Source organism: Sinocyclocheilus rhinocerous, unplaced genomic scaffold (assembly GCF_001515625.1).
Source record: "Sinocyclocheilus rhinocerous isolate Xijiao unplaced genomic scaffold, SAMN03320098_v1.1 scaffold1060, whole genome shotgun sequence".
In the NCBI taxonomy this organism is placed as follows: Eukaryota; Metazoa; Chordata; class Actinopteri; order Cypriniformes; family Cyprinidae; genus Sinocyclocheilus; species Sinocyclocheilus rhinocerous.
The window spans coordinates 126,932-138,805 of NW_015666198.1; the positions used below are offsets into that span (position 1 = coordinate 126,932).

Here is an 11,874-nt window from a genome sequence, read left to right on the forward strand (position 1 = left end):
AGATACTGATTTTAGTTGGTCTAAATTAAGTAGGTTAGGCACAAATGTGCTTATATGGGTTCCCTTCTAGACACGAGCGCTGTGTGTTTGTATGTGCTTCATAACCGTGCACCGCAGGGGGCCCGTCGTAATAGCCTGCACTGGGGCCCGTCATTACTAAGTTACGCCACTGGCTTGAGGTCACAGTGTTCAGTACCGTCTCAGACTGTCAACAAACCAGCTGCTCATACCTGCTTAAAGGAATAGTTAACCCACATCATTTTCTTTCTTCAAGCTAAACTAAAATAATGACCAGCCCATCTATACTCATTCCCAAATCCTAAATGGTTCACATCAGCAGCCAGCGACGTTTGACGTTACTGACATACCCATAATGGATTTGAGCAGGAGATGATCACTGTTTTGGTTTTTGGTGAAATAATCTTAAATTAATAATTAAATTCTCCTTATATATATACACATATACAGTGATCGTTTCTATTCAGAAGACTAGCTTTAAACCACTGGAGTTTTCTTCATTTATGTTCTTTTTGGGGCTTGAATGTTTTGTGAAAAGATTCTTCAAAATATCATCTTCTGTGTTCCATGAAGAAAGAAAGTCATACGGGATTGGAACGACATGAGGGTGAGAAAATGATGACTCAGTCAGTACTTAACCAACTAACAACCTGCTTAAACCAGCTAGCAATCAGCTGTTAAGTTCTAAAACAGCATAAGCTGGTCCCGATGAGCCAGTAAGCCTCACAGCTATCAGATACTGTTTAAATTCACAGAGAAACGCACAATTAGTCTTTCATTTAGCAGGAATGTTCTCTGGCAAACTCGTCATGTACATGATCTAAAGAAAGTAGCGCAGATCTGGCTTGCTCATACTATAATAGCTGATTCTTGTGTGTAGGTGGTTTCACGCATTATCAGTAAACCTGTGAACACACTGTGAACTTCACACTCCCGTCCTAATGTGAAAGTGTGTGAAGTCTGGAGTCTGGGCCGGAGGAATCGGCCTCCAATCTGTCACGTCCATCCCTTCAGACGCAGCGACTCTCTGGCAGCGGTCAGCTGGCCATCACAGGCTCTGGGCACGACTGACCGTCCCCTGCGCCAGCTTCTGCTCGTCTCTGAAGCACCCCATCATTACTGCATCACATTCAAGCTGTCGGACTGAAGAAGGTTGAGCTCCGAAACGCCTCAAAACTACTCAAACGGCCGCCGAAAGTTTCTCAGTCAGCCACTCGGAGTGCTTTGCCTTCTTCAGAATAAAGACAGGTGTAGAGCGAGCTAATGAGAGACGGTCCAGCAGACTGACCTGAGGGAGTCCAGACACCTGTCCCTTCTGAAGAGGCTGAGCGATGGAGGGAGTGAAGACCCGCGCGTCCTCCACCGGCCGGCCCTTCATGTAGTGCTTCCCAGCCTCGTATATGTCCACCTCCACCATCTTCCCTTTCAACTCGGGCTTCTTGGGCACCAGAACCTGCAGACGCACAAAGGAGAACATTATATAACACAACTAAGGGTGTGAATCGTCACTTATTTCACCATTCGATTCGATTACTAGTAGCAAGTCAACGATTCGATATCACGATGCATCACGATTATGTCAAATTTATTTTGTGCATTTGTATGAAATTATATAATAAATCAAAACAATTGTTAAGAACCAAATAAATAAAGCTTCAAAACATACAAGCAAATATAAAGTAATAAAGGGGGAAAAGACAATTACAAGTGATAAACAAAAAGTACTTTCAGTGTCTGAGAGTGCTTTACGTATCCGAACGTTTACAGACAATCATAGTTATGGGTTTTCTTTTTTCCTCAGCATTAATGCGGTTTGATTATTACTGATGAGATCACAGACAGTGGCTGCATTCACACTAATGCACAGATCTACTTCCACATAATGATGTTTTGTCCTGTTCTGGAAACATAACTGACTTTGTTTACGTCAATTTCGTATCATAAAAGTGTTCGGAGATGCAAGTGCATTTAACGGCAGCCGCGATCGAGCTTCAGGAGAAACAAACACAAAGCAAACATGAAAGTCTGTCTGCGTGTGAGTTTCATACATCAATGAAAGCACATCTAAAGTAAAGCACTGAGTTAGCGGCGAGTGGAAGCACACACTGTCCAGCAGTGCACACGTGTCTCACAGCGCAGATCTTTTAATACTCGCGTGGCAAGCGAATGACGTCAGTAGGCTATAATCGATTATGGTCTATTACTGCATCGATGCAACGATTGAGTTAATACCGCTAAACACAATATGCGAAATAGAATCATGAACACAACATAAAACACTGGGAAAGCAGGGTGTTTACAGTGTTCAGCAATAAATCTAATGTACGGCTCATAAATGAAAAGAGGAAAATGTTTAGACTGCAGAACTAAACAAACTGTGACTTGTGTCCAGTAATAAAAATGAATTGCTTCTCATTAACCTTCAGCAGATCCACGATCATGTCAAGCACATTCAACTGACATTACATCATAAAAAGAATATTTAATTAACCATTTAACACCAAAGCAAAACATAAGCTACAGGGCAAATGTGTGTTTGAATGGTGAGGGCCGAATCAAACAGCATGGCTCTTCAGAGTCGTGGCACTGCTCATCGCTTTCAACCGCCTTCACTGCACACATAACCATCAAGCTGCTCATTAACGCTCCTCACACGCTCTTCAGGAGCAGCATTGAGCTTGTAAGCGTCGATCAGTGTTGTTAGCGTAGCATTTTTATCATTTGTTTCTTGCCGCGTGCCGTCATGTTCTCGAGAGCTTCAGATCTGCATGAGGTCTGAGGGGAGATGGAGCAGTCCAGGCGTGGAGGCTGAACTGGATTAAAAGCTGTGCGCTTGGATCTATAGGGGTTTACACTGAAATTGCCTTCATTATGTTGAGCGGCAGATAAGTTCAGAGCGTAAAAACCACCTTCCCCAGACATGAAAGTCTCGGCAGAAAGCTTAAAGCACATTATGATTCATCACAACTCAGACATATCAGAGGATCTGTCGAATACGTTTTCAATTAGGCTGGGAAATAAATGTGTTTTCCTCTTCCTCCATCTCTGTGCTGTGAATTTTAATACTTTAATATGAGAAGAGTTTCTCTTCCCCCATTTACTTCATTCAATTACACAAACCCTGAAGGTCAAACGCTAACATTTTAAGGGACAGATGCAACGCTCATACGTCTTTGTCTCGCTTCTATTGAGACGAGTCCTCGCACACCGGAAACCCATTACGAGCGGTCCACGTTCTGCTGGAAGCTGCGAATCATGTCTCCATCTCCTGATTGTGAAGCGAACGGTGAGCAGAGGATGACCGTGTGTAGAGTAACATCTGCTAGATGAGATGCGTGGTCAGGGTGGTCACTGAAAGGGTGATGGTTTGAGTCCCATCTGGAGCGATCCATGAGAAGAGTTTTGTGTTTAACAGCAGCAGCTCATCGGTCTGCACTCGTCAGCAGTCACTGCATCAGTCCACTGCTCTATCACATAACATCTGAAGAACGCTGATCGTTGCTGTCGGTCTGAAGGTCTTACGAGTTGTTGTGTGTTTTTTGCTGTGTGTAAAAAAGCATCACATTCTCAATTCCTGTATTGATTTCCGGTCGATTAAAACAAGACCAGTTGTCTTGATGAGGCTCAGCCAAAAACTAAAACTCTGTCATCATTTTCTCAGTCTCAAAGTTGTTCAAAACTTGTATGAGCTTTTTTCTTTCGCTGGACATAAAAGAAGATATTCTGAAGAACCGCTGGCCCCCTTTGACTCCCATAGTATGGAAAAATGCTACTATGTTTGGTTACATGCTTTCTTCAAAATATCTTCTTTTGTGTTCAGCAGAAGAAAGAAACTTATACAGGTTTGAGGGTGAGTAAATGGCAGAATGTTTTATTTTTTGGGTGAACCGTTCGTTTAAGGCCCACTTCTTACATATCTCATGACACTAGCAGATGTTTTCACTCATTTACGCTTAAACCTGCTCCCTTACGAGTCCGAGCGGCTCCATCTTCAGTCTTTGACACGGCGCTGGCAGCTCAAAGGCAGACCGGCTTAAGCTCCAAACAGCCTGAGCTGAGCTCTTAATCGGCACCATGTTCATGGTGATCCGCTGATGGATGGTCAGTCACGTCTCAGACGCGCTGGAGAGCGCTCCGGCTTTCAGACCGCAGATCCAGAAGGAAAAGGAGAACAAAAGCAGGAAAAGAAAACAGAGGGCTCAATCAATGCTGCTGGAGATGGCTTTCTGCTGGGCATAGTAATGGAGAGATGAATGGCGTCTGGCGGGTGACCTCTGTGACCTGTGAGGAGCCGAGAGAACCCGAGCCTGGGAGAACCGTGCGATGATCACATCTGTCTCACTTCACAACATTCACTAGTTAGAAAGGAAACCAATGACATCTAACAACGCAGAAGACATAAGCGCATTTAGAAAGTAGAGGAAGCAAAACAGAGCTACCATCACTGTCTACCTCAGAGGAACAGATCACTCTCTTCCAAACCTGTACAATGGACTTTCCTTCACAGAACAAAAGGAAGGTAGCATATAACAGCAGTTCATACAGAGCCACACAACAGTTCTTATTCACTGAAGATGTTGTTCTTCGCCATCATCTCAAATGCATGTGTTCTGTTATGAGCCGAGCGAGAATCATCGGTGTGGGATTGCTGACATCAGACATGCACTGATTTGCCTTCATCTAGCAATTGTGAATATATGATTTGAGAGCTTCAGCAGAGGCGAAATCTGGGTCTGATCCTCACACACATCCAGCACATAAGCGGAAAAAAAGGTAAAAAGACAATTGCGACTTTTTCTCTTTTCTCTTGCGAATTTAAAAAAATTCTCAGAATTGCAAGATATTAAATTAGCAATTCTAAGAAGAAAAGTCAGAATTGTGAGATATAAACTCGTAACTGCAAGATTATAAAAACAGTCCAAATTGTTAGATAAGTCAGACTTGGAATTACGAGAAAAAAGAAGTCTGCTTTCTGACTATATCTCGCAATTATGAGTTTAAATGTCCTCTATATTACTTTTTTTCTCAGAATTGAGAGATATAAACAATTTCATGATAAAAAGTCACAATTACCTTTACCTCCATTATTTTATTTTAAATTGTATTCCATGGTGGAAACAGGCTTCTATGATCATATGACCAGATTATAGTGCAATGCACAATTCTCTTAAAGTCTCTCTTTTTGTGTTCGATGGAAGAAAGAAACTCATATGACACGAGTAAATGACTGCACACTTTACACTGCTGACGCTTGAACTCGACTTTTGTCTCTCAACAGCTTCACGGTAGCTGAAGGAAATTCTGTCTGTCCATAGTTTGCAGACAGACGTCTTTGAAAGGGATTTTCAAACAAGGAGCTGGAGCAGAAAAGCTAGAAAGTACTGTAAGTACACTCGGTCTGAGCATCCTGAAAACACTGTGAGAGTCATGATGGCAAACGCTGGGACAGTGCTGCTCTAGACTGAACGAAATGTCTACACATTGTTGCTCTGTTCGTACTCATATTGTAGACCTTAGCCATTCAGACAGAATGTGTTTTCCATCCCTCTGGATGTAGTGGAGCGCCGGGCACAAAGTAACGCGGGGTTAGTTGTAACACACATGGTTTGAATATTTCCACACATGCTAGCATAACAAAATTGACAGTATTTATTAGTTACCATATCAACATTATATAGAAAAAAAAGTGCACCAAAATTCAAAAATCTTTTGAAGATATCACTGAACATTTATTTTGCCATAGTAAAATTAAAATTCTGGCTTAAGTACATTTTTCATCTCAGTTTTTATTATTCATTTAAAATTAGACAAATCTGCTATTATTTTAATCTCCAATCTGTTATTTATCAGTTTAGATCGTTTTTTAATGCTTTGATTACTAGCAGAAGACACTAACCAGTTTTAAACTCCAGTTGTGCAGATGGGGCGTTACAATATGCTATTCTATGACATTAGCGATGTAATTTACACTATTTACTTTAATGAATTGTAATGAGAAACAGGTCAAGACTGACAGTCAATGTTTAGTGTTTAGAAATGATTATTTCAAGACATGTAAAGCATTTTGGCTCGTTTTTGTGGGCCGTCCCAAGCCTGGTTGCAATGTGTTCATTGTCAAACTCTAAAATCAGATTATTTTTAATTCTTAAAAAACGCCATTATTTTATTTGAAAAAAATCATTATTTTATTTTATTAACAAAATATTTTAGTTTGTCTTGTATATTTTTTCATTCGATTAGATACCATTTTAAGCTATTATATGGTCATGTTACAACGTGACCCTCAGATGTTACAATGTACCCACCTACGGGGCATGTTGTCACATTTCACTTTTTTCACATTTCACATTTCCCTCAATAGCCGTGTCGTGTTGTTCGGTTCACAATCATCACGCAGACGTCAGATCCTTCAGCGCCCAAACACACTGAAAAGCACCTTGTGAATTCTCTGAGCCTGAGAAATATGCTCTTATGATCAAACCACTCAATTCTCCAGACAAAAGTGACTCTTATAGAGAAGCTTCTTTTATTTTTATTACAATTTTAACTAAATTTAAGCTTAAAACTCTAGTAGTAAATTTTCTAAAGAAAAAAAATGCTTATGATTCATAAATGAGTATTTCTGTCCAGATATGTCTCATGTTTGTGGTTGTGCTCAGTGAGATATAAAAGTTAAAAGTGAAACTTCATTTAATAGCTTTCTGACTCAAAGTGGAAAGGTTTGGAGTAAAATCCAAGCTTTTATTTTATTAGAACTGAATCACTGGACTATCACTAATTCAAAGGCAGGGTTATTATAGCCAACTAAAACTAAAACCGGAAGAAAAAAAAAATAAATAAAACACACATAACCGTATCTGAATGATCAAAGGTGAGCTGTACCTGCTCGTAGAACTTGTTGTGAGCGACGTAGTGCTGCGAATCGAAGGAGTCCTCAGTGACCAGCACACGCTGCCTCTCGCCGATCTGTGAGACGAGACAGAAACACTCATGAGCAGCTCAAACCGCTTAGCCTCCAGCCCTGACAGCAAACACAAGCGCTGGTTAGTAAACAGGTGACATTTACACGGAGGCTGATGCATTTAACCATGAATACATGCATGTGCAGAGAAACAGGGCCATCGTCTGCTAACTGAAGGAAATAAAAGCGGCTTACTGTACGCTGATATTATCTTATGAAGGAAAATGTCTTCTTTCATTCAGACTGTCACAAAGCAACTGTGCATGTAGTAATGGGTTTTAAGGAGCCTCTGTGTGCCGAACAGATTTACTGCTACAACACTCGATTCACTGCAGTGAGAGACAGACACCGGGTGAATACGTTTTATTTGTAAAGCGCTTTTCACAATACAAATCGTTGCAAGGCCAGCGGAGGTCAAAGGTTAATAACAGCTCCACACTGTTTGTGCTTGAACTCTTCTGGAGATGAAGGTCCGTCTCAGCTGCTCGCTGCCGTGGCTCTCGCTGTCAAAGCCTTTAACAAGTGACTGAACTCTCTGAAAATGCAGTTTATCCGTGCTGAAAACGCTCCTACATCTCAACCGCTGGAGAAATTAAAGGCACTGGAGAACAATGCCGTCCCTGAAGTTTCAGAAACGTTCAAGATGTCATTTCTTTTCGATGACTGACCCTCATCACACACTGCCAAACTCTGTTAACGCAAGAGTTCACCAAAAACTATTAATCGCCCTCATGTCAACCCAAACCACACAGCAGTTCACAGTGAACACGACTGCAGATCTGCACATACGTCCAGAGGGAGTGTGATTTTGCCTGGTTCATCATATCGTGTTAATGTCAGGGTTTCAACACTCCTGCCTGAACATTTACACTATCTGTAGCTAACTATGAGTGAATAACAAAGATGTAGAAAAGGAAAATGTCGGCCGCTCAAAACCACAGAACCACTTCAGTTTAAAATGAGGAAATTATCAACTGTATATGAAATCTGAAGATCAGGAAGCATCTGAAAATGTTCTTAGTTCAAGACGATGCACATCAAATGACACAAACACACTGAAATCACGGAGACCTCGGATACGGTGTCGCTGTGAAGGGCTTATAGTCACCAGTGCTACGTTTCCAAGGCAAACCACAGAACTGAGTGGATTAAGCCGTGTTAACGGCGAACAGAAGAGACCATAAGTCTTCTGGAGGAGAAGACTCTCAGAATAAGTTCATGTATTTCAGAGGAAGTGATGGATGCAGTAGAGCGATCCGGTCGTTCTGATGAGACAAACAGCCGTGAATCATGATGAGAGTGAAAGCAGTGATTGGATAAACCTCCACGATTGCGTCTGCAAACTGATTCAAGAGCTCATCGTTTTTACAAACGAGGACATTAAGAAACATCTAAAACGCAAACGCACAGCGAGAGTGTGTGGATGAACTACTAAACCTTACCTTTAATGAGTCAAACATGAGATGTTTTCATCAAGAGTTGAATATATAAGGGAAAGTGTGTCCTTGAGGTACAATGCAAGTTTCACCATTTCTAATCAGCTTTTTGTCTTCACTTGTTCATTTGAAGTGCTCCTGTGATGAATGAATGCGTGGCTCCACTGGCCTACAGAATGAACTGAAGGATGTCCAAAGGTTTCCTCAAAGAGAATGGAGGAGTTTGTCTGAGACTAGCCGGAGGCGGCGAGGAACACGTCTGGTTAATGTTCAAAGCTGTCGACAGACACATCCATGAAGAGCTAGCAAAAGAAAAGACGAGCCCATCCTCACAGAATAATGCTGTTCTGTGAGCAAACTAACCCGACGAGAAGCGATTTAAAGAGTTATTCAGCTACAAAATAAATGTTGCGTCATTATTTACGCACTCTCGTGTTGTTTGTGTGCTGATATTTTCTCCTTGGAACCTTCATGCAGCTCTTTTCTATTTAATCACAGTCCAAAATCTCTCAAGATACCACAACAGTATCTGAACGATTCAAATCTTCAGAAGTCATTTAATGTCACTGTGTGCTGAAAAGACTGAAATGTAAGTTATTTAGCAAAACTCTTCCCCTCCAGAGAGTCGTTAACATAAGAACCGCTGTGATCGGATCACTGAATCACTGAGGAACCAAATCAGGCTCAAACGAACAACTCATTCACCGATTCAGTTCTCAAGATCAATGATTCTGCTCTCGATTCTGAATCTCTGGTCAGAAACATCACACGACTTCAGAAGATTCAGAATGAATCATATGAATCACGACTGCTGTATGTTGTGTGTTCATTTATATATAAGGATAAACTGCTTGAGAAGAAGCATCTCGAGTGAAACCACATCAGCGGCAGGGTTTAGGCTGAATCATGTCTTTAACACAGGTATCTGGAGCGTCCTCTCTTCAGGACAGACTTTGATTTCAGTCTTTATGAAGTTTTTAACAGCTCGCTCGGACCGATGCTGATGATGAATTCAGTGAGCTGTGGTGGGTGAGGAGTGAAACACATCAGAGGAGAAGAGAGAAGATCTCAGGAGATCAACGTCCAGCGTGAAGTTTGCTCTGGAAACACAGATATAATATTCCCTCTTAATTGAGCCTAATCCAGATCATGAACCACAACATCCACAAATCAAACGAAGATCCTGCTTCTGACGAGGAGCGAATCCCGTCATATGAACGCACAGGATGAGAAGCAGACGATATTTGTTGTGGAATCTCCTCTTCATTGCTGTCGTGATCGAAAACAAACAGAGCCGGGCTGGATTCGAATCAAAAGAGAATAATAATTAGAGCGGTCCAGCACAAACACGCCTGCTGATCTGCAGGGCTTTACGGGCGACGTGAGAGGATTCACATCACAGCCTTTCAGGAGATAAAGACCAGAGGAGTCTCTGGTGAGCTTCAAACGCTCAGCCATTCCTGCAGGAACGTGAAGCTCTGATCTGAATCTCTCACTGTTAGACAACAGACGATGCAGCCTGTCAAGGGTAAGAGGATGATCACATTAATTGATAATCAATCCAAACAACAATCAGAATGAATTAAACTCAAGCGTTTGAGACTCTTTCAGCAGAATGAATCACGTTCTTACATTCCTCCACTGCTTTTCCTTTGTTTTAAAGATGCACTAGATGTGTGTATTTGACCGGTTGTAGCTTTTGCAGCGTCTCACGCAGAACACAGTGCTGTAAAACTGCGGCACTCAAATATCTCTAGACCTTGTTTTGTTATTTGTTTTTTATCTCATTTTTAAATGCAAAAAATTTACACCCATATACACACTCACACACACACACTATCTCTCTCTCACACTCACACACACGCACTCTCTCTCTCACACACACACACACACACACTCAAGCCACACAGCCGATGGTGAAGAATGTCTTTAATCACTGATGTTTCTGCATCTGTGCTGCAGATTGATTTAGCGTTCAGCGTCAGATCACAGCCCCGCAGGACGAGGATAAACCCCGCTGATTCCCCTTCATTAGCGCTGGTTAGTGAAGCACGGCGCCGCGTTCAGCTGAGACACAATCAGCTCTACATGATGAGGACGTCACTCCTGGCTTCAGCAGGACACGGAGGCATCTGTGTTACAGTCACACAGGACAGACTGAACGCTAATTCTGAAGACATCCCGTGTGTGTTTCACGACATGTGTGTATTATAACGCTCTGGTCCATCTGATCCGTGGCCGGATCATGTGTGTGCAGCTGGTTTCTTTTACATCACGCATCACATTACACATAACACACGGCAGCACAAGCAGCACACAGTCAAATATTTCACAAAACACAGGCACGGGAGGCCGTACAGTTAAAGCCGCCTAATCACATCTGTCTGTCTGGTTTACATCATCAGCACACAGATGAAGCGTTTATATGTGCATGCACACAGAGACGTGTTGAGTGTGTGTGTGTATCTGATATGATCCACCATAAGATTACAGTTACACTCCTAAAACATCGAGGCTGTGGTTAGAAACACACAGGCTTTCATCTGACATCTGTGTACAGTACTGTCGCTTTAAAAACCCAAAACACTGATCTGATCGAGCGACCCTGTTAATGTCAATGATTGTTCTGAATATGTTATTCCAAAGAAAAACATTTTGTTCTTGTGACATTTTGACTTGAAAATGAACATTATGGAAGTAAAATGCCGATTCATCTCGCTCTGAGAGGAACCCAGCACTGTTCTTGATGAGGGGAGGTGATCCTGGGATCTCACTGTGCAGTTGGTATTCTTCCACACACCCTTCACATCTCCGGACAGTGGCTGAAGGTCAAGAGCAACAGGTCAAAGCACAGGACGCTTCACAGGGTCTTCATCTCCAGAGAGACACCAGAGCTGTTCTTCAGGAGAACAACACGAAGGACAGTGAGAAAGGCACTGCCAAAGATGGAAACGAGAAAGAAAGGATGGAAACATGGACGAGGAGCAGCGTTCTGCTCCTGTCAGCTCCAGTTACTCTCCACAGCACAGAAACAACTCCATTCACACAAGTCCAGTGTCTCTGGTCCCAGTTTAGAGCAGAAGCAACTAGAACTAACCCATCTGTGGAAGAAGGTGGCTGGTGTTTGGAAACAACCATTTTGTGATTTCCACTGGTTCTGCTAGCGGCATAGAAACTCCAGCATCTCACTGCACTCACATCTACCTCATCACGGACAGAGTAACTCATCGTGAGTAATGAACTCCTGTATCGGACTCATGCACACGCAGATATACTGCTGAAAACCACACTTACAGGAATAGTCAAGATAAACTTTAAGTAGGGAGTTGATTTCAACATTACAGCAGTATTAATTTTACCCTGCTCTGTATCTGTGTGTGCGCGTGTGTGTGTGTGTATCTGTGTGCGCGCGTGTGTGTATGTGTGTGTATCTGTGTGTGTGTGTGTATCTGTGTGTGT

The 11,874-nt window shown here is 42.2% G+C and overlaps 1 protein-coding gene across 1 annotated transcript in view; it reads right to left on the reverse strand.

The window, feature by feature from the left end:
• The window catches only part of LOC107732137 (threonylcarbamoyladenosine tRNA methylthiotransferase-like), a 249,547-nt gene that overhangs the window by 11,261 nt on the left and 226,412 nt on the right, over positions 1-11,874 (reverse strand). Inside the window, exons 12-13 of the mRNA XM_016543406.1 lie at positions 6,901-6,984; positions 1,307-1,471 (exon numbers count right to left, since the gene is read on the reverse strand). Coding sequence (XP_016398892.1) covers positions 1,307-1,471; positions 6,901-6,984 — 249 coding nt within the window. The remainder of the gene's footprint in view (positions 1-1,306; positions 1,472-6,900; positions 6,985-11,874) is intronic.